General features: G+C 50.8%; 1 protein-coding gene across 3 annotated transcripts; it reads right to left on the bottom strand.

Moving 5' to 3' along the window:
• Window positions 1-3,638: 3,638 nt before the first annotated feature.
• On the bottom strand, window positions 3,639-12,692 carry Slc25a29 (solute carrier family 25 member 29). 3 transcript variants are annotated; one of them, XM_048431269.3, is made up of 4 exons: window positions 12,463-12,692; window positions 8,466-8,509; window positions 5,475-5,558; window positions 3,639-5,181 (listed from the first exon to the last, which is right to left on the bottom strand). In XM_048431269.3, exons 1-4 carry the CDS (start codon window positions 12,494-12,496, stop codon window positions 4,423-4,425), a joined length of 921 nt encoding a protein of 306 aa, XP_048287226.3. In that variant the 5' UTR covers window positions 12,497-12,692; the 3' UTR covers window positions 3,639-4,422. The 3 variants fall into 3 exon arrangements, with proteins under 3 accessions (XP_048287226.3, XP_085554051.2, XP_048287227.3); XM_085697925.2 differs by lacking the exon at window positions 12,463-12,692 and adding an exon at window positions 8,887-8,999; XM_048431270.3 differs by lacking the exons at window positions 8,466-8,509; window positions 12,463-12,692 and adding an exon at window positions 6,294-7,222.
• Window positions 12,693-19,236: the final 6,544 nt, after the last annotated feature.

The following is a 19,236-nucleotide window of genomic DNA, read 5'->3' as shown; positions in this document are numbered from 1 at the left end:
CAGGTGGCTATGGGAACTTCATGTGACAGGTTAGGGAGGCTTCTTCCAGGAAGTTGTCCCTGATGCTGATCTGGGCACTGTAGCGAGATATTTGACTACATTATGTAAAGATACGATTTTGTGATTTGTTTAATAAAAAGCTAAATGGCCAATAGCTAGGCAGGAGGTATAGATGGGACAGAAGAAAAGGAGAGTTGCCAGCTGGAGGCAGAGGAAGCAGGACATGCAGGAGGAGAGGTAAAGCCACGAGCCATGTAACAACACATAGATTAACAGGAATGGATTAGTTCAAGTTGTAAGAGCTAGTTAGAAACAACCCTAAGCTTGAGCCAAGCTTTCATAATTAATAAGTCTCCATGCCATTATTTGGGTGCTGGCAGGATGAAGAAAGACTCACTACACTTGGCGCTCCAACACATGGCTCGATCATACCCGACAGAGAAGTCCTGCCAGCCTGTGCTGCTGCCGTCACCACATAGGCCTCTCTGGAAGCATTCAAGAGTTGGCTGCCACTCGCAGAGACTTTGCAAAGTGGACTCAGCAACTTCCAAGAACTGGGCAGCACCAGCATGAGCTAGGTACTCAGGGAACTAAGGAGGGTGGAATCGCCAGAACAGCTGCCACCTAGCCATTTAAGCTTTGGCTTACACGGTCAGAGACTGCTGTGTGCACTTAGCAAAGCCAAGTCCAGGCCTAAATAAAACCTCTAAATAGGTACAGAATGCTTTAAAATGTGCTTAAATGCTAAAGGGAGGGGATTGAAAATGGGTATAGACAATCAGAGGAAAAAACAGTTTAAAAATCATAAAGTCTTTAAAGAAAGAGACAAGACAAAGGGGGGCTGGAGAGATGGCTCAGTGGTTAAGAGTATTGCCTGCTCTTTCAAAGATTCTGAGTTCAGTTCCCAGCAACCACATGGTGGCTCACAACCATCTGTAATGAGGTCTGATGCCCTCTTCTGGCCAGCAGACATACACACAGAGAGAATATTGTATACATAATAAATAAATAAATAAATAAATAAATAAATTTTAAAAAAAAGAAAGAGTAAGTAATTTAAAAAAACCACATAAGGATAGGAAATACACAGGGCTTTTGAGATGTCTTGGCTTCAGAATGAAAGTTGAAAATGTGTTGTTGCACTGGGGGAGAGGTTGTGCTGTGGATTCCTTCAAAATTAATTGAGATGAGATTTGGCTGGGGAAGTTCTTCTGATAATCTTGATTACAAACACAAGGAACAAAAGAAAAGCTACAAGACAGTTGATGTATAACTGATCCTCCAACCTGGAAACGGCTCTGAGACTGGAGGAGACTGATAAATCCTGTTGGCTACAGAGTCCTCGTGACTCATTGTTATATGCCATCCTTCCATAAGGCATGGATAGAGATTTATAATACAATTCGGTTATACAGACTAAATAAACATAAAATTAACAAATGACTTTTACCTGCTCAAACAAAAAAAACCAACAACAAAATATTATCTTTAACTGACTTGTGCACACTGCACATTCCGTATTGTGTTAATGCAGATATACATGTTACCTTTAAAAGTCTGTGTATTTTAAAAAAAAATAAAAAAATAAAGGGACCAGGTACCAATAAAGACAAGTAGCCTGGGTGATCCAGCCTCTCATGAGCCTCTATTGCAGTTTCCTCAGAGTTCTGCATCCAGAGCAGCTTCAAGGCTGCTGGCAGAGATGGTCCAGCCTCGCAGACTATTCTAGCCAGGACTGCAGATAAGCCTTGTGTCTTCCCATTCCACAGACTGGAGAACAAATGGTACAGCTAGTTTTCTGAGGAACTGACCATTATCTCAATTTCTTCAGGTTCCCTAGATGTGATATCTCACAGACAACAGGAAGCAGTCTGGAGAACACAGTGCACACTGGGCAGTGGTGGCACACACCTTTAATCCCAGCACTTGGGAGGCAGAGGCAGGTGGATCTTAGTGCGTTTGAGGCCAGCATGGTCTACAGAACAAGTTACAGGACAGCCAGGACTGTTACACAGAGAAACCCTGCTTCAAAAAAAGAAAAAAATTACAGATTAGTTAAGTCATCTGTAATAAGCCAACTTGTAGTTACATTAGGTATGTTTTCAAGGTTAAACAGATATATTTTAGATAGATAGGTGATCTTCAAACACTTCCAAAACCTACAGAATATGGCATTTAAAATGTTTTAATAACATCAGGCTTGTCATGACAGTGAGACATATCTGCTCCTGGCAACCCCAATTTACTTCAAAAGATGGGCATCAAATAAAGAAGCTCCATCTGAACTTTGCTTTTATTACGGCAAAGTTAACCACTGAGCAAAGAAACTGTTCTTGCCTCAATTGTTGACAGTACATTGTCCGAACTGGACAAGCAAGACACAAAAGAAAGCAACTGCCTCACTTTGCCAAGACAAGGTAAGAAAGTTGTTCAAAATTCCTGCTTTACCGAAAAGTCTGCCAGATGTTCTAGGCCTGCAGGTCCCAGATGGAGGCCCCAGTGCTGCAGAGGAACCTTAGGTGACTGTCCAGGCAGCCAGATGTTTCTGCCATTTCTATAGTTTGGGAATTTGTTTGCTGTGCACTTCCTGCTTACTCAGGTAATATTATGTCCTTCTTGGATCTCTGATGGAGTTGAAGACCAGATAGTTGCAGTTTTCTTTGCCATCAAATTCAGAAAAGAAATTCACAAAAGTACAAAGCATATAAGGTTGAAAGACATAAAAGCTTAAGTTGTTTATCTAAGAAAATGTTTTGAAGCCTAAACAGATAGTTTTGGGTTGGTAATACAAGTTATAATAAAAAATGGTTTAGATCTAAAACTTTGAACTCACCAAGATAAGACAGATAATAAAGTAATTTATCCAAATTTGCCAAATACAAATGGACTGGATATTGTAAGTGTAATTTTTATCTTATAATTATTCTTATTGTATATAGTTTTACTGTGTTAGAGTTAAAACCCTTTCCTTTTTATTTAGACAAAAAAAGGGGGAAATGGTACAAGATATTTGTGTAAAGATATGTCACTGTGATTGGTTTAATAAAAAGCTAAATGGCCAATGGCTGGGCAGGATGTATAGGCAGGATTTCCAGACAGAGAGAGCTCTGGGAAGAAGGGGGCATCGCCAGCCAGATGCAGAGAAAGCAGGACATGCAGGAGGAGAAGTAAAAGCCATGAACAACATGGTAACATTAATAGAAATGGGTTGAGTTAATGATTTAAGTTATAAGGTCTAGTTAGAAACAAGCCTAAGCTAAGGCTGAGCTTTCATAATTAATAAGTCTCCACATCAAAATTTGGGAGCTGGTAGGATAGAGAAAGACACGTTCCAGGACACATACTAGCTGCCCAGGTCATCAGATAGCTCCCCTTATATCTTTCCTCTACCAGGGGATCTATGTCCCCACCACAGGCCCCCAGTTCCCAAAATGACAGCCAATACTTGTTAAAGGGCATGCTTGTGATTTACTTACGTAATCCTTGTGCCTCCATTCACCACATGTGGACCAGGAATGCTTGAATGTGCCCTTGACCTGCCCAAGTTCAAGTGTATGCATAGACCATAGATAGCCACTGAATCCAGGATATAAGGAAGGAAATGGTGTCCCTTGCACCATGCAGAGAGGAGCCTCACACACTTAGAAAACAAGACTTTATTCCTTTAGAGGGTCCTGTCCAACACTGACAGGCAGCTGGAGAGATACCCAAACTGGCTCTACTGTACCTGCTGCCAAGACCAGGGACACGGGCACTGGGAAGTGGGGCAACCCACACTCTGTCCTTCTGGGCCCTCTGCCTACCCACTATTGGGAATCCTGACTGGCAGTAGTGAGGCAGACATCGGCTGACCCAGGTCCCCATTTTGCAGACAGATAACTGTGAGTCCAGGGATGAGAAGATTTCTTCTTGGCACAGCTGCCACGCAGTTTCACTGTGGAGACACCGTGGCAGCGACTTGCCTGCTCCCTATGCAGACTGTGCATGGGCAGGATCCCCATCTGCAGTTCAAGGGCAGCAGCTGAGAAGTGCGAGGAGCACTCTACACTGTCTGCCGCCCCTACTGGTGAGAGCTGGTCAAGTATCTTCCTGGGACTCTGGATGGAGGATCTGGGGAAATGGGTGGGTCCTTGGCCAGCTTCTTATAGTCGGTTCAGGAGAGAGAGAGCCCTGGAGTGTAGGGGCTTGAGAGATTCCCACTGGCAGTGCTGACTGCAGAGTGTAGACTTAACCGGGCTTGACCTTCTTGAACGTACCATGTATGAAGAGTCCCCATTTTACAGCTAAGAAAAACGGGAGGTCATTGGGGTATAGGCTGGCTAATATCGCCAGCCAAGGAGCAAGGAGACTGGCTGAGGAGCCACATTATCTGTGTCAGGTTTCAGCCAAGTGGCCCTGGGGAAGATGGTGGGAGAGACAGCATCACAGTCTGGAAGGCTGGGCCAGAGCAGCCCCAGCAGGGGTGGCAGAGGTGCCCGAAACTGCCTCACTGTCTAGCTGGGCCTCCTCACCCCGGGTATAGGTAAGCACCACAGTGACTGTGGCAAAGGTGGCAGCATTGACGGGAAAAGCACGTAACAGCGTGGAGGCCAGTCCTCGCGTGAAGACTCGCCAGCCCTCAGCCTGGTAGCTCTGCCGCATACAGTCGACGATGCCACGGTAGCGAGGGGCTCCTTGCAGCCCGTCGGCTTGCAGTCGTGACTTAACCACGTCCATAGGATAGGTGGAGAGCCAGGAGGTGATGCCCGACGTGCCCCCCGCCAGCAGCAGCTTGGGCACCAGCAGGCGGTCATCCGGCTCGCAGCCCATGGCGCGCGTCAGTACGTCGTAGGTGAGAAAGTAGACGCCAAAGCTAGGTGTCTCGCGCAGAAGTGTGGACACCATGCCTCGATTGATGCCTCGCAGGCCCTCGTGCCGGTAAATCTGTACCAGGCAGTCCAGGGAGCCCTTGTAGGTTCGAGCGGGGCCCGCGTCCTGCAGCTGCAGCCTTGTCTTGGCCAGTTCCATGGGGCAACAGATGACACACTGAATGGCGCCTGCTGCTGCACCGGCCAGGAACTGATTGAGTGGTGAGTCTTGGCCCAGGGCCCTAAGGGTGTTGCCTTGCACCCCAAACACCAGTGCGTTGATAAAGGTGAGCCCCATTAGGGGTGAGCCCAGACCTTTATACAGGCCCAGCACCTGCAGAGACAGAAATGCCATCAGGATGAGGGGTGCCACCCTGCTTGCGTTGCCCAGCCATTCTCCTCAGGCCCTCCATACACAAATGGCAGCCCTAGCCACCCAGCTGCTCATAGAAAGCATGCAGAATTCTGTTAGACGCAAAGTCCTCAATCCAAGACGCCCCAGCAATCAACTCACACCCCCAAGGGCCCTCGTGGGTACCCCAATGACCTTTCCTGGGCCTCTGACCTCGGGTGGTAGCACCTCCAGGCTTTTCCCCAGCCCTACAATTGCCCCACTCGGGCACTTACACTCTCCTGCTTGATGATGGACTGGAAGCAGTGTAGGGTCCCTCGATACTGGGGCTTCTCCGTGTTCTGTACCTGCAGCCGCACCTGCAGAGGCAGAGTCAGTGAGCAGGGACAGGCAGAGCCACTGCAGCAATTCCCCTGACCTGCAGTGCCCAAGGCGGGCAGCCAAGCAACTTTTTGTGAATCTGGGATCCCAGGGTGCGGCCGGGTTGGGTGTTTGAGAAATAGCAGCTACAAGGACAGCCAGCTGCAGATGGGTTGGGAGTCCCCAAGACAAGTGGAGGAGAGGTCTCTTGTGTGCACTACCACCAGACCAGCTCTTGGGACCAACCCTTGTTCAGGCGACACCTGTCCTCTGAGGGCTGAGGCCGAAGGGGAATCCCAGCCTAGTGTCACACTTCTAACCTCCATCAGGGTGGGATGTTGGGCCTCCATTCTGCTCCTGCTTGGTTCCTGCTAGCCGCCCTTTGACAACCATAGCCATGAGTCACGGGTGATGGCAGATAGCTGACAGCTCCCCTAGGTACCCATAGCAATAACTCCAGGACCTGGGGACACTGCCAGGCCCAGTGGCCCAGAACCTTTTCCACCTCAAAGCACTCTTTGTTGCCTGAGAACTTATCTGCTCTCAGAACACTGACGTCATGGTGGCACGAAGAGTGCATACTGAACTTGGAATCCATGTTAGTGCTGGGGGGGCGGGGCGGGGGAGCTAGGTTACATCATGGTCTCAAGACCTATGAAGCTTACTAGACCTGAGTCAGAAAGGGTCAGCGGTGGGCTGGGCTGTAACTCAGTGACAGAGCTACTCTGGTTTACCTAGCACGTGCAAGGGGCTGAAGAGAGAACTCAGTGATTAAGAGCACTGGCTGCTCTATGAGAGGACCCAGGTTCAATTCTCAGCACCCGCTCTGTGGCTCAGCTGTAACTCCAGTTCCAGGAGATCCAATGGTGGCCTCCATGGGCATCAGGCACACACCTGGTACACAGACATACAGACAGGCAAAATTCCCATACACAATAAAAATGAACAAATAGCTTTCTTATGGCCAGTTTGCTTGAATGCCAATGGCCCAACCACAGTTGATTTTCTGAAAGACCATTTTCCAGGTATCCATGGGCAGGGGAGTGACTCCTATGGCTGAATGACTGCAGGGGGATGCTCTTGGGCTCAGCAACTCAGAATCAGGACTACCAGGACAAAAGGGCTTTCTTGCCTGAGGGGCCTGCTTTAGGAGCAAGTACCTGCCAAGTCAGCCACCTCTGCAATGGCGGGCTGAGGAAGTGAATCCTTGTTCTTACTAGCTGGACACAGCTGTGGGAGGTGTTTGAGACATTTGACCACAAGTTAGGAACACGATGATATGTGACTGTGGCCAGCCTCATTGTGGGTGGAAGAAGGCATCCAGGCAGAATGTGGGCATGGTGGGTCGTCTTGTGGATAGGGTGTGCCAGGGCATCGTTCTTGCAAGTCTCTGAATGGAATTCATGGGCCACTGCTTGCCAAGAGTCTGCTCTCCAGCCTTCTCCCCAGTTACCAGGTGACGGGGCTAGGCTGTCTAGAGCCTGCATTAACCCATTAATATGACAAAAGTCATCCTGGTGTACAGTGACCAGCGGACCTTAGTAAGCTCATCCACTCCCTCACCTCACAGATGCCTGGACCAAGGACAGAGCTGTGTAAGGTCAAAGCCAGTGCACAAGGCAGGCTCTTACATCCACACTGGAAAAAAATCCCACCTCTGAATTAATAAGCTACTTTCTTTGCCAACAAACACCTGGTTCACTGAAGAAGAAAAAAAAAAAAGGAAGAACCAGGAAGTGAGGCTCAGCCCAACGCAGGATAGTGTGTTTGTGTTCTGCCTCCAGCTTTTTCCTCACACGAGTGGGAAAGGAGCCTGGCTTAGGGCCTGAACCCAGCACAAGTCTGGTCTAGGGCCCTTCCGCTCACAGGCCACTGGGCGCCGGGAGAACAGCCGAGGCAGGGTCCTGATGTGACTAGCTTGAACACCTACAACTCCAGCCACAGGGGAAACTTCCACAGGAGTTTTTCCACCACAGGATGTGGGTCTGTCTCCTTGATGAACCTGGAGCTCCAATTAATCAAGGTTATGATTCAGGACGTACCCACCCCAGGGAGTTCATGTTCAGAGCCCTGGCCATTTGAAAGTGGTGGTCCTTAGGACCTTGCTGGGTGACACTGCCTTGCAGGGACATACCAGCACTCAAGACAGTCATGACAATCACTGGTCCATAAGGACCAGGAGAGAAATACCCTCAAGTTTATTTCAGGTGTGTGTTTGTGAGGCTGGCCTCAAACTTGTGGTCCTCCTGCCTTAGCCTCCCAATGCCACTACTTTAGTGTCTGCTACCATATCCAACTAATAGAAGCTGGCCCCAAATTCTCAGTTCTCCCCAGGGCTGGAATTCCAGGTGTGCTACTTACCACACCTGGCTCAGTAGGGTTTGATTCCTTATATTTCCGTCTTTTCCCACCTTTTATTTTCTTTCTGGAAGATGTTAGGGGTGGGGCTAAAGATATCGCATTACTCTGTGAGGCCCAACAAACAGCAGTTAACAGCACTGGCTGGTCTCCCCCAGAAGATCTGGGTTTAATTCCCAGCACCCACACAGCTGCTCACAACCCACCCGAAACTCCAGTTCCACCAGGCACACACATGACGCACAGACAGACGTGCAGGCAAAACACAGAACACGATAATTCAAAGAAAATGCCAGAGAAATTATACATCAGAACAGAGTAGGCTTTCTCTCCCTGGCAGATAAGAAACCTGCCCATCAACACCTCAGCCTCCGCCTGCCAAGTAAGGCAGCTCAGCCTCTGTGGGAGATGCCCAGGAGGAAGGCTCAGTCACCTTGTTCAGGGAGAGACAGCTGTCTGCCTTCATTCAAAAGCTGAGGTGCTGAGGTCCTGAGGCAGAAACCCTGCAGGCCTGACTCTACCTGTCTGTACCTTCACAAAAAACTCACCTTGACTGTGTCAAAAGGGTGTCCCACAAGCACACCTGCCACACCTGGAAGAAAAAGGTGCCCGTGACCAAGTGCCTCAGAACTTTGAGGAATCGTGTGTGTGTGTGTGTGTGTGTGTGTGTGTGTGTGTGTGTACCCTGGGCCCATCCCAGGAATCCCTGCAACCACCCTCTGGTAACAGAGGGCAATCAGCACCCCCTTAACTCAAAGCTGTGTCCCTTGCCTTCCCCTGCAGCTCCCTGAGGTGTTGTGTCCCCTGGGGAACTGCACCGCACCTTCTGGAAGCACAACACCACAGGAGGCTCAGGGAAGCTGGAGTTGGAAGTTAGGCTGCCACCAGCAGAATTTGAATTTTCCTTTTGTTACTTCTTACCTTCAGGGAAGGCACACAAAAGGATTGTCTTGACCCTATTCAGCTCACCTGAAAGGTACTTAGCATCCTCCTTGCCCTACCCCACCACACTCCAGGATGGAGATTAGGAACTCCCAGGAAATACTGCCTGCTGGCCGCTACCTCCCTAGTGCTGCTCTACTCTGAGTCAGGCTTGGTACATTAATCACTTCAGGGCCTGCCAGAGACCCCACCCACAAGAGCAAGGTTCACCCCTCCCCTAAGAACATTCCTCAGAGTGGCCTGCGGGTAGTGAACAGCGGTGTGACTCCCCTGCACCCTCCCACCGCCCCCGCAACCCAATGACCCCATTTTTTCCAGAAGAAACAGAAGTCAGTGAGGTTTCCTTCTCTAGGAAGCATCTGCCGAAGAGCCTCTTTGGGGCTGGCCGGTGGCCAGTGGTAGAGTGCTCGCTCACAGTCCTTTAGCGATGCAGAAAGAGAAGTCCCCTTTGGTTGCTAGTGCTTTATGTCTAACTACAGTGGCTATTGTTGGGCAATGAACAATAACATTACCAACTTCCGGTCACAGCCCTTGGTTCACACCGATCTTAACCCTCCCACCCTAGAGCCGATGAACTGATCCTACAGATGAGGAAACCAGAACTGAAAAGCTCACAGCAGTACATCGGTGGTGCGTGGCCAGTAAGTGTTACAATGGGAACTTCGGCCCAGCTCTGGTCACAGAACCTGCCGGGAGACACTACCAGGTGACATCTGCTCCCAGACTCTGCCTTGCACCCTTCAGTAATGTCCACCATGTTTCATGTTTCTGTTCTTAAGAAAAATTTTTTTTTTCTTTTTGAGACAAGGTCTCACTGTGTGCCCCTGAGTGGCCTGGATCTCCCTATTTAGACTAGGCTGGCTTCAAATTCTCAGAGAGCCCGTCTCTGCAAGTGTGCAACCACATCTAAATTTCCTTAGATCTGCTCTTTCAGTGTTCAGTAAAACACTCTCTAGTAACACTCCGATCTTTGCATAGGAGAAAAGGTGAGCAGCCCCTGAGCCCCCATCCACCTGGGCCCCCATCACTGCCACTTTCCCACGAGTCCTCTCCTCTCAGAGTCTGCTAGGCCACATCCAGTGCTGGGGCTGGGAAGCCTACTGCTAACCCTTTCCTCGTTGTTCTATGAGGACACCTTGGAGACTTCACAAGTGGACTTTAGGAATGTTGCCAGGGGATGCCAAGGGTATGCCTGTTTCTTTAAAGCAACCCTGTTTGGCACTCCACCAGCCCTCGGGCTGCAGATTCATTCAGTTCCAAGCCGGGGAAATTTCCACTATAATCTCGTGCCCCTCACCACCATCTCCAGGCAGGCTCTTTTCTCCTGGAGACCCTCACTTCCTATTTCTAGTGGTGGGACCTTGTCTCCTCCCTTTGGAGAGTCACCAGCTCTCACCTGCTTTTAACTTCCTGGTTAGTGGTTGCTGGGGCAAAACCAGGACTCACAGAGTCCAGCGGTCCAACCCCCTGCTTACCATGTTTTGTATTTGCAAATCCTGCTTCCGAACTTCTTTTCTCAGACTAATCTGAATCTCTTAGGGCTTCGGAAAGCCTAGCACCCACGGCTGGTAGGCTGGGCATCTGGGATACCCTCTTAGCCTTCCTCCCTCTTCCTCCAAGGGTCCCCTGGTGCCAGCAGAGAGCCCAGCTGTGGGCAGCTGCTCACAGGTGCCAACAGTCTTTGCCACTTCCAAGACACTGCAGAGACCCACGAGGGTCCCGAGCTGGCAGGTCTTGGCATCCCCACTCCCTACACATGTCCTTTTGACCTCACAGTCCCTTTGAGAGTCAGGGAGCCCTGCCTGACCACCTCCGAGAGGATACCCCAAATCCAAAGCCAGGGCAAGTCTGACACCATGAGCATCCGAGGACAGGAAGGGACACCTGGCATCACAGTTCTGGCAGAGATGACAGGTCTCTTCCCTCCACACAGACACTGCCTGCTGATCTGGTACTTCTCTGTCACACTGGTCCATGCCCTATCCAGAACCCAGGGGTCACTGTGTCCTCAAGATTTGAGACCCATCCTTACACAGGAGGGAGTGGGTAGAAGCCAACCATTAGTCAAGATATTTGCCCTGTCTCCCACAGAGACTGAAGGCAGGATAGGATGTGTGCTGGGTCACTCAGGCACACCCACAGTGCATTCTTCCTTGGGAAGAGAAGCCCCACTAGCACCCATCCCAGGCAAGCGCTTTAGAAGGTCAGATCCTCTGTCAGAGCCTCTGTGAGGGAATCCAGAAGGCGTGCCTAGGACACAATCAGATCATTGTCTGCCCCCTTACCCCCCCCCCAGCAGCCCCATCCCTTCAGAGAGACTGAGCCTGAGGCTACAACCCCCTGTCATTTCTTCCCTTACGGAATGAGTCCAGAAGAGGTTCGGCAGGTGACCTCCATCTGAGCCCTATCCTGTATTACTTCCCTTTAGTTGGGCACTCTCTATGCACCCTGGGTGGGAATGCAGACTGGGGCCGGACTGGGGCACATGATACCCTTGAGATAGGCTGGGTAAAGATGAATGGGCATTGCAGGCAAGAAAGGCCTTTTTGAGCCAAAGTCCAAGGGAATGGGTGGCTGAATCATGGGGGTGGTCTGGGTCTCTAAGCAGGCCTGGCTAAGGGGTGACTAGATGCTCCTCAGAACAACTGTACTGACTAGGGTGCAACCACAGAGGGAACCCTGGCCCTGGGAAGACTGCAACAACATAAGCGAGCCTTGGCCATAAAAGGGGCTCTCCCCCTTCCCCCCGCTACAGGTGGGGGCTAAGATGGGACCCCTTTTGGGCCTCTAATTCCCCACTAACTTTTAGAAATCCCTGGGCTTCATTCCCCTCCCATGGCTTACAAAGGAAAGACTGAGTAACAGCCTGATGGTTCTCAAGCACTTTGTGGGTACATCACTGCCCTGGGAAGGTATCCTAACAGACCAGCCTTCTCCACCTAGGGAGGGAGAAGCAAGCACGGATTAAGCACCTAAGGGCAAGAACAGTCAATCACTGTTCCAGGTGAGACCTTTCCGGGTAGTGCTGTGACGGTAGCTTGAAGGCAGTAGGTGGGTGAGCCAGGCCCGACCTCAGAGCTGAACTCAGCCTTGACATAACCAGTCAGACCACTGCCATCTCGGAAAATTTACCTGGAATTCCAGTGGATTCAGACTCTGTACTTAATACTTACCAAATAAACTGCCTCTAGGTACAAGAAAAGGCACTAAGGGTTCAACAGGTTCGCACCGTCGCGTCATGGGCAAACCTGATCTGCTCTCCACCTCAAGCTTTCCTGAGTCAGGCTGACCTGACCACCCGGTGGACCGCCTCCTCCTCTTCTGCGCCCTCCAGCAGCTCAAAGCATCACCTGGGAAGAACTGGGCGCCTGGGGTCAGGCCAGCCCTCTAGGAGGGCTGTCACCACTGAGCTTGGACAGCTGCTAGGAGGGAAGAATCCGCAGGCTGCGTGCCTGCATCCTCCGATCTGTCCCTGCCTCTGGCCAAGTCGCGGTGTCACCGGGATACCTCGCACCCAGTGCAAACCACACGGAGAGCCGAGAAGACACCTGTCCCCGCGCACCAGGCAGGCTGCGAAGTCTGGCATGCCTGGAGTCTCCTTACCTCCAGCGCATCCAGCCAGGAAGTCGAGCGCCATGGCCCGGCCCCGCGAGCCGCCTGAGTCCTACTACTCTTATGGCCCCTGGGCCGTCGGGGCTCCGACTGTCCGGCAAGCCTGGTCCGGGTGGCGGCTGGGTGATGACTCTTAGGAAAGCGCTCCCCCTGCGTCCAGCACGCGGGGCATCACCTCGCGCCGTGCGCCCCGCCCTGCCGGCCGCAGCCCCCGGTGCAGAACGCAACCAATGGGTACACCAGGCACGGACAACACCCCGCGCTCTGGGTGTCGCCGCCAAATTTTATTGGTTGGGCGCTCCTGGAGGGTGTGGCCTCGGGCACAGTGGGCGGGGGTATCATGGGGTGCAGCAGACAAAGACTGTGCTTCTCGGGCCCGCCCGCGCGGCCCGGAGCAGGGGCTGTACAGTGGGTACACTGCGTCCTGGAGCCGGTAACCTTCAAACTACACTCTGCGAGGGGCAGCGCTCGCCTTGCTTCGGCCCTGGGGCCCCTCACGGTGTTTGGACGCGACTCAGCTGCTCAACCTCTTCGTCCTTGCCAGTGTCACGGGGACACTGTGGCGAGCACACGTGGAACGTCTTGACTCTCTAAGGCCTGCGGGATTGGACGCCGCTAGTTGTGAAAGTTCGAGAATGGCTTCCCACCTGGAGAAGCCTCCAAGACCCCGGGTCTCCTTAAGCGAACGAACTGGGAGTCTGAGTTCCGAGCACGCCCCGGCAGGGCCGGAGACTTGGATTTGAATGACGCCGAGACGAACTTATCAAACACAAGGGACCCAAGGATGGAAGGGTGCCGCCAAGCCCTGAGGTGTTCCTGGGAGCCGCTGAAGGTTGTGGAGAGAGGGATGCTGCAGGACAGGGCTGGGAGCCGGCAGCAGACTAGATGGGGGCAAACCTCATGCAGCGCTGGGCCTTGGGACAGGGTGAGCTTGCTGAAGAGCAAGGAGCGCGCAGGTGCCGCTGACTTGGCAGAGCACTAAGGGTAAGGTAGGGTAAGACCCCTACGTGTCCTAATATGTACAACAGCAAGGAGTTTTGAAGCAGTTCCCAGTGATGGACACAACCACAACTACCAGGGCCTCTGTTAGTCGTGACTCTCCTGAGCCGAGAGCCTTGTAACAGCCTCCTGTGGTCAGGCACACTGTTCTTACCTATACCCTCTCGGAACTGGGCAGGAGTTGATGGGTGGCAGATCCACTGGAGGGGCAGGTCTTAAAAAGTTCCAGTGAAGCCTGGAGCAGGGACCTTGGGAAGTGGTGTTTATCCTTGAATGGACCCTTCCTGAAGCCGACATCCAAGTCCAGGCCTGCTGACTCCTAGTCCAGTGCTTGTGATGGCTACTGGGCCCTGAACTTAGGGGTCTGGAGGCCTGGGTTTGATTTCCACAGCCTCTGAGCCATCTGGGTGCCTTTGGGAGGCAAGTGGTGAGAGGGAGAAGGAAGTCCACACTGGAACTGGGGTGAATATAGGGCCCCTCCTGAGGCCCATGCCATTAAACCCAACAGTTCTCATACAGGGACATAGTCCCAAGAATGCCCTGGGGGACTAGGTGGCAAAGCTCATACCTTCACCTCTGACTTTGGGTTCTAGAAGACTAGAGGGCAGCCGATGAGACAAGAACAACCCATTCTGCTTATGGCTTTTTTCTTTTTGAGACGGGATCTTGGTATGTAGCCCAGGTTGGTCTAGAACTTGCCCCTCCCTGCCCCATCCTCCTGCGCACCTGCGCACCGAGGCTACAGGTGTGCACCATGACATTTTGTTTCTTTTTCTTTCTCCAGAGGTGAAACTCGGGACCTCGCGCATGCTTGGCAGGCAGGTGTGTAACTTGCTGAGCCTCGTTTCTCTACTGCTGTTGTTTTGTTTTTAAGAGAGCATGCATCAAAAAGCCAGAGAAGGACAGGTAGGAACTCGGGAGAGCCTGCCTTTATATGATTGTCATTCCTGGCCTTGGTTGTGTGGCGCTCTGACCCTCTGGGAGTGCTGGGGAAGGGCCCAGAAGCCTGGTACACATCAGGTACTCCATAGTTGAGCTTCAGAGCCATTGGAAGGAGAGCCCAGGGACAGCCCCTGTAGGAATCCAGTGGGACCTGGTGTGCTGTCCTCTGGGTACCTTGTAGGCCAAGCATGGGTGGGCTAATTGTGGTAGGGGCTGGTATTATATCTGGAACTACTAGGTTTGGGGACAAAAATGTGTGAGGGAATGGAAGGCTAAGCTGAGGTTTCATGCTGTCCTAGGTAGGTGAGGATCTGTCCTGTGGGACTGAGTGTGTCCTCAAGGCCCACTGGTCTGCACCTTGAGGGGCAGGCACTGATAGGGGAGAGAATCACTTGAGACAGCAATCTTGCTGAGAGCCCTTTGCACAGGCCTTTGGTGATCTGGTTCAGAAGACAAGTCCAAATACTTGACCTTGGTAGTTAGCTGGGAGGAGACCAGAAAGAACACCAGGTGCCCACACCTTGGGGCTGTATTGTTTTATTGTTTTCTTGCATTTTACAAGGGTGAAATGACAGCAGGAATGTATCTACTTCTTCAAACTCTGCTCCAGAGGCACTGGGGTCCGTTTAGTTCTGAGGATTCCAGCCAAAGGGCAAACAGTAGGAGAGAGGCAGTGTGGGGAAGGAACTGTCTGTCACTGCCCAAAGGGCACACAGTAGGAAAGAGGCGGTGTGGGGAAGGAACCTTCACTGCCCACAGGGACATGTTTTGTTTGGAAACATCTTTCCTGAGTTCTTACGTAAGACAGGCCCAGTCTAGAAACAGAACAGACAGTGGGCAAAGAGAAGCATCATATCCTTCGATCTCCCTACCCTGGAACCTGTACACTGAGTGACAGAAGGGGCTGTCTTACTTGATATGAAATCCACGCTCAATGCCAAGGACACAGGAGGACCATAATGACATGGCTGCACCCACTCAACTTCCAGCCTTCTGCTCAGCTCAGGTTTCACATGCCAAACTTGTTCCTGCCTCAGGGCCTTCGTGCAGGCTGCTCCTTCTGGGGAGCCCTTCCCCTAACCTAGCTCTGCAACTTGGGCTCTACCCAGTTCTCTCTTAAGGTGCTGATTGGCGCACCACTGTGGTCTGAATGACCTCTCCCCGCGGTTCCAGGTAGAAATCCTAGTCCCCGAGGTGATGACATTTGGAAGTAGGGCCTTACTGGCTAACAGTGTCTCCCTTCTCTAGGGACGCCTGTCTTGTGAAAGGCAAGGGTGGCTCCAGTTGTTTGAAATGTATTTTTTAGAATTAAGAAAAAAATTTCTAGGGGCAGAGAAATGGTTCAGCAGTTAAGAGCGCTCCCTACTCTTTCAGAGGACCCAAGTTTGGATCCCAGTACCCATGTCTGGAAGCTCATGACCACCTGTATCTCCAGCTCCAGAATCCAGTGCCCTCTTCTGTCTTACACACACACACACACACACACACACACACACACACACACACACACACAATGTTTTTAATCCTATAAAGCTGGATGGGATATATCTTGCATCTTTAATCCCAGTACTCAGGAGGTAGAGGCAGACTGGTTTCTTACAAATTCAAGTCCAACCTGGTCTATATAGTGAGTTCTAAATTAGCCAAGGCTACTGTATCAGGGTTCTCTAGATGAATAGAACTTATAGAATGAATCTCTCTATATATAGAAAGGGGATCTATTAGAATGACTTACAGGCTGTGGTCCAGCTAATCCAACAATGGCTGTCTATGAAGGAAAGTCTGAGAATCCAGTAGTTGCTCAGTCCATGAGGCTGGATGTCTCAGCTGGTCACAATATATGCTGGAGTCCTGACGTCGTAGGCTCTAGTGCCAGTGAAAGAATGGATTTGCTAGCAAGGTTGACAGCAAGCTGGCAAAGAGTAAAAGCTTCCTTCTTCCATTTCTTTATATAGACTGCCAGCGAAAGGTGTGACCCAGAGTAGAGGTGGCTCTTCCCATCTGAAAAGATCTGAATTGAAGCTGTGGGGTTTTTTTTGTTTGTTTTTTGTTGTTGTTGTTGTTTTTTGTTTGTTTTTGTTTTTTGGGTTTTTTTTGTTTTGTTTTTTTGTTTTGTTTTGTTTTGTTTTGTTTTTTTTGAGCCAGGGTCTCCTCTGTGTTGCTTTGGAGCCAGTCTTGGATCTAGCTTTTGTAGACCAGGCTAAACTTGAACTCACAGAGATCCACCTGCCTCTGCCTCCCGAGTGCTGGAATTAAAGGTGTGCGCCACCACCACCTGGTTGAAGTTATATTTTTCCACCTCAAAGATCTGGATTAGAAGTAGACCTTCCTGGGACTGGAGAGATGGCTCAGAGATTAAGAGCACTGACTGTTCTTCCAGAGGTTCTAAGTTCAATTCCCAGCAACCATATGGTGGCTCCCAACCATCTGTAATGAGATCTGGTGCCCTCTTCTGGCCTGCAGGGACACGTGCAAGCAGAATGCCATATGCATAATTAATAAATAAATCTTAAAAAAAAAGAAGTAGACCTTCTCGTGGCAAAAAAAGCAAAAAGCCCTCATAGATGTGCCCCCTCCATTTTGGGCTTTAGTTAACTCCAGATATAGTCAACCAAGAGCTTGACAACCAGGAACAGTCTTTACAGCTACATAGTGAGAAAAACTCTGCAGCAACAAAATCCTGTATGGAAGGGCCAGCCAGATGGAGTAGAAGGTACCTGGTGCCCGAGTCTGGCTCTTGGGGCCTGCATGGTAAAAAAAAGAGAGAGAGAACCAGCTACCACTCCCTGTCCTCTGACCTTCACACTTGTGCTGTGGCATGCAGGCCCCACCCACATAAAAAAAATAAAACACACACACACATATATACATATAATACATATATATATATATGTATACACACACACACACACACACACATATATAAAATCCAGTGAGAGGTTGAGGATATGGTTTAGTTGGTAAAGTGCAGGCACAAGGGGACCTGAGTTTAGGTCTCCAGCAGGGTCTTCCACTCAAGGCCAGCCTGGGCTACATAGTAAGGTCTCTTCTCAGTTAGTCAGTAGGCCACCCTGAGGAGCCAGGGAAGTGCTGGAAGGGGCAGCTTTGCGGGAGTGGGAACAACCCGGAACCAAGAGTGGCTCTCTCAGCCTGGCAGGCAGCCACAAAGGTGGCTGGGACTGGTTTGTCTGGCCAGTGTGCCTTGATGTGATGCCCCCTTCAGACTTCCCAGAGGGAGGTCGAGCATAGAGTTCCTATAGAGCTAAATCAGATTCCCAGCCCCTGAGCAGGAGAGGTTGACTGCCTTGAAGCCAGCCTCCTCAGCACACCCTCAGGGCTTTGGGGACAGTGTCTCAGAGTTCTCGAGTGCTTTGGTTGGTTTTGCTTGACTGTCCTGGCTGGCACCATATGGGCATTTGTTTCAAGTTATGTTCGTTTATGTTTAGGGCTGGGGAAGGAGCCAGGGAGCAGACAGTATCCAACTCTGCTGTTGTCCTGCTACCCATGATCCTCTAGTTCCAGGAAAAAGAAGATGAGGATTAATTTAATAATTGTGCTTCCTAGCCCTGGGTGTATGTGTGGGGGAGTCCTATATTTCCAGCGGTTCCCCTGGGGTCAGCTCTTGGTTGACCAGAGACTTCCTTGGCCTACTTCAGAACCCACTTGACCTTCAGGAGTCAGTGGACACCAGAAACTCAAGATGGGACTTGGTATAAATAGCTACATGGCAAAGACTTGATAAATACAAGTAGGCTGCAGGGGCCCTGCTGCTGGGGGTGCCCCAGAACTGGAAGATCGTGGGGGTCCCTCATGGGTGTCTGGCCACTTGTAGCCTAGTCTGCGTGCCCTCTGGGCTCCCACTGGCACATTGCCAGTTTGTTCCCAATCCGCAGTCAGCATCCAGGGGTCCTGGAGGGCAGTGTGCCCTGCATAGTCTTGATTTGAGGTGTGGCAGAGCTAGCTGGAGTTGGTACCATAGGAGGCAGGAGAGGGAGAAACAGCTGGCAGGGAGGATTCTGTGTCCTGAGCCCAGACTTGTCATTGTCATGGCAGGCATGTCACTCAATGAATATCAGATGTGGCCAGAGGGTCACTCCAGAGACTGAGGGAGAAGGTTCAGTGCCTTGGAACCAAGAGTTTCATGAACTTTGCAGGGTTTTAGGCAGTGTCCCCAGCTTCCCCAGTTTTCCTGTCCAACCTTAGGGGCAGCGCTAGGCAGAGAGGTCAGCTTCTACCTATCCTCTGTACAAGCCCTTTTATGTAGAGTCCTGTTGGGCATCAATTTGTTGTAGGAGGTCACTTGTTCGTTCCCGGCTGCCCACACTCCTGAAATAATCACTCAGAAACTATCATCTAAATCACTGCTTGGCCCATTAGCTCTAGCTTCTTATTGGCTAACTCTTACATCTTAATTTAACCCATTTCTATTAATCTGTGTATCACCACGTGGCTGTGACTTATCGGCAAGGTTCCATCCAGCAGCATCTGTCTCTAGAGGGGCTACATGGCTTCTTTCTGATTCTGCCTTCTTTCTCCCAGCATTCAGTTTAGTTTTCCCCACCCAGCTCTACTCTTTCCTATCACAGACCAAGGCAGATTAATTATTCATTAACCAATAAAAGCAACACACATAGAGAAGGACCTCACACACCAGAGCTCTGTCTGCTCCACCAGGCTTTTGTGTCAGGCAGGAGAGAGAGAACAAAGGGTGTGGTTCACCTCTGAGGCATGACCCCATAAAGGTCTTCCTGACCCAAGAGAAGAAGGATGTCCTGGGCTGGAGAGATGGCTCAGCGGCTGAGAGCATTGCCTGCTCTTCCAAAG

Source organism: Myodes glareolus, chromosome 11 (assembly GCF_982192425.1).
Source record: "Myodes glareolus chromosome 11, mMyoGla1.1, whole genome shotgun sequence".
Classification (NCBI taxonomy): Eukaryota; Metazoa; Chordata; class Mammalia; order Rodentia; family Cricetidae; genus Myodes; species Myodes glareolus.
This window is presented reverse-complemented; position numbering and strand designations above follow the sequence as displayed.

What these genes read in the sequence shown, in the direction of transcription:
- Slc25a29 (XM_048431269.3), bottom strand. Translation starts at nt 12,496, where the DNA reads ATGGCGCTCGACTTCCTGGCTGGATGCGCTGGAG. An exon ending in CCTGGCTGGATGCGCTGGAG is followed by an intron (nt 8,510 to 12,462) that starts GTAAGGAGACTC and finishes TTTTTCTTCCAG; the next exon opens with GTGTGGCAGGTGTGCTTGTG. An exon ending in ACCCTTTTGACACAGTCAAG is followed by an intron (nt 5,559 to 8,465) that starts GTGAGTTTTTTG and finishes CTGCCTCTGCAG; the next exon opens with GTGCGGCTGCAGGTACAGAA.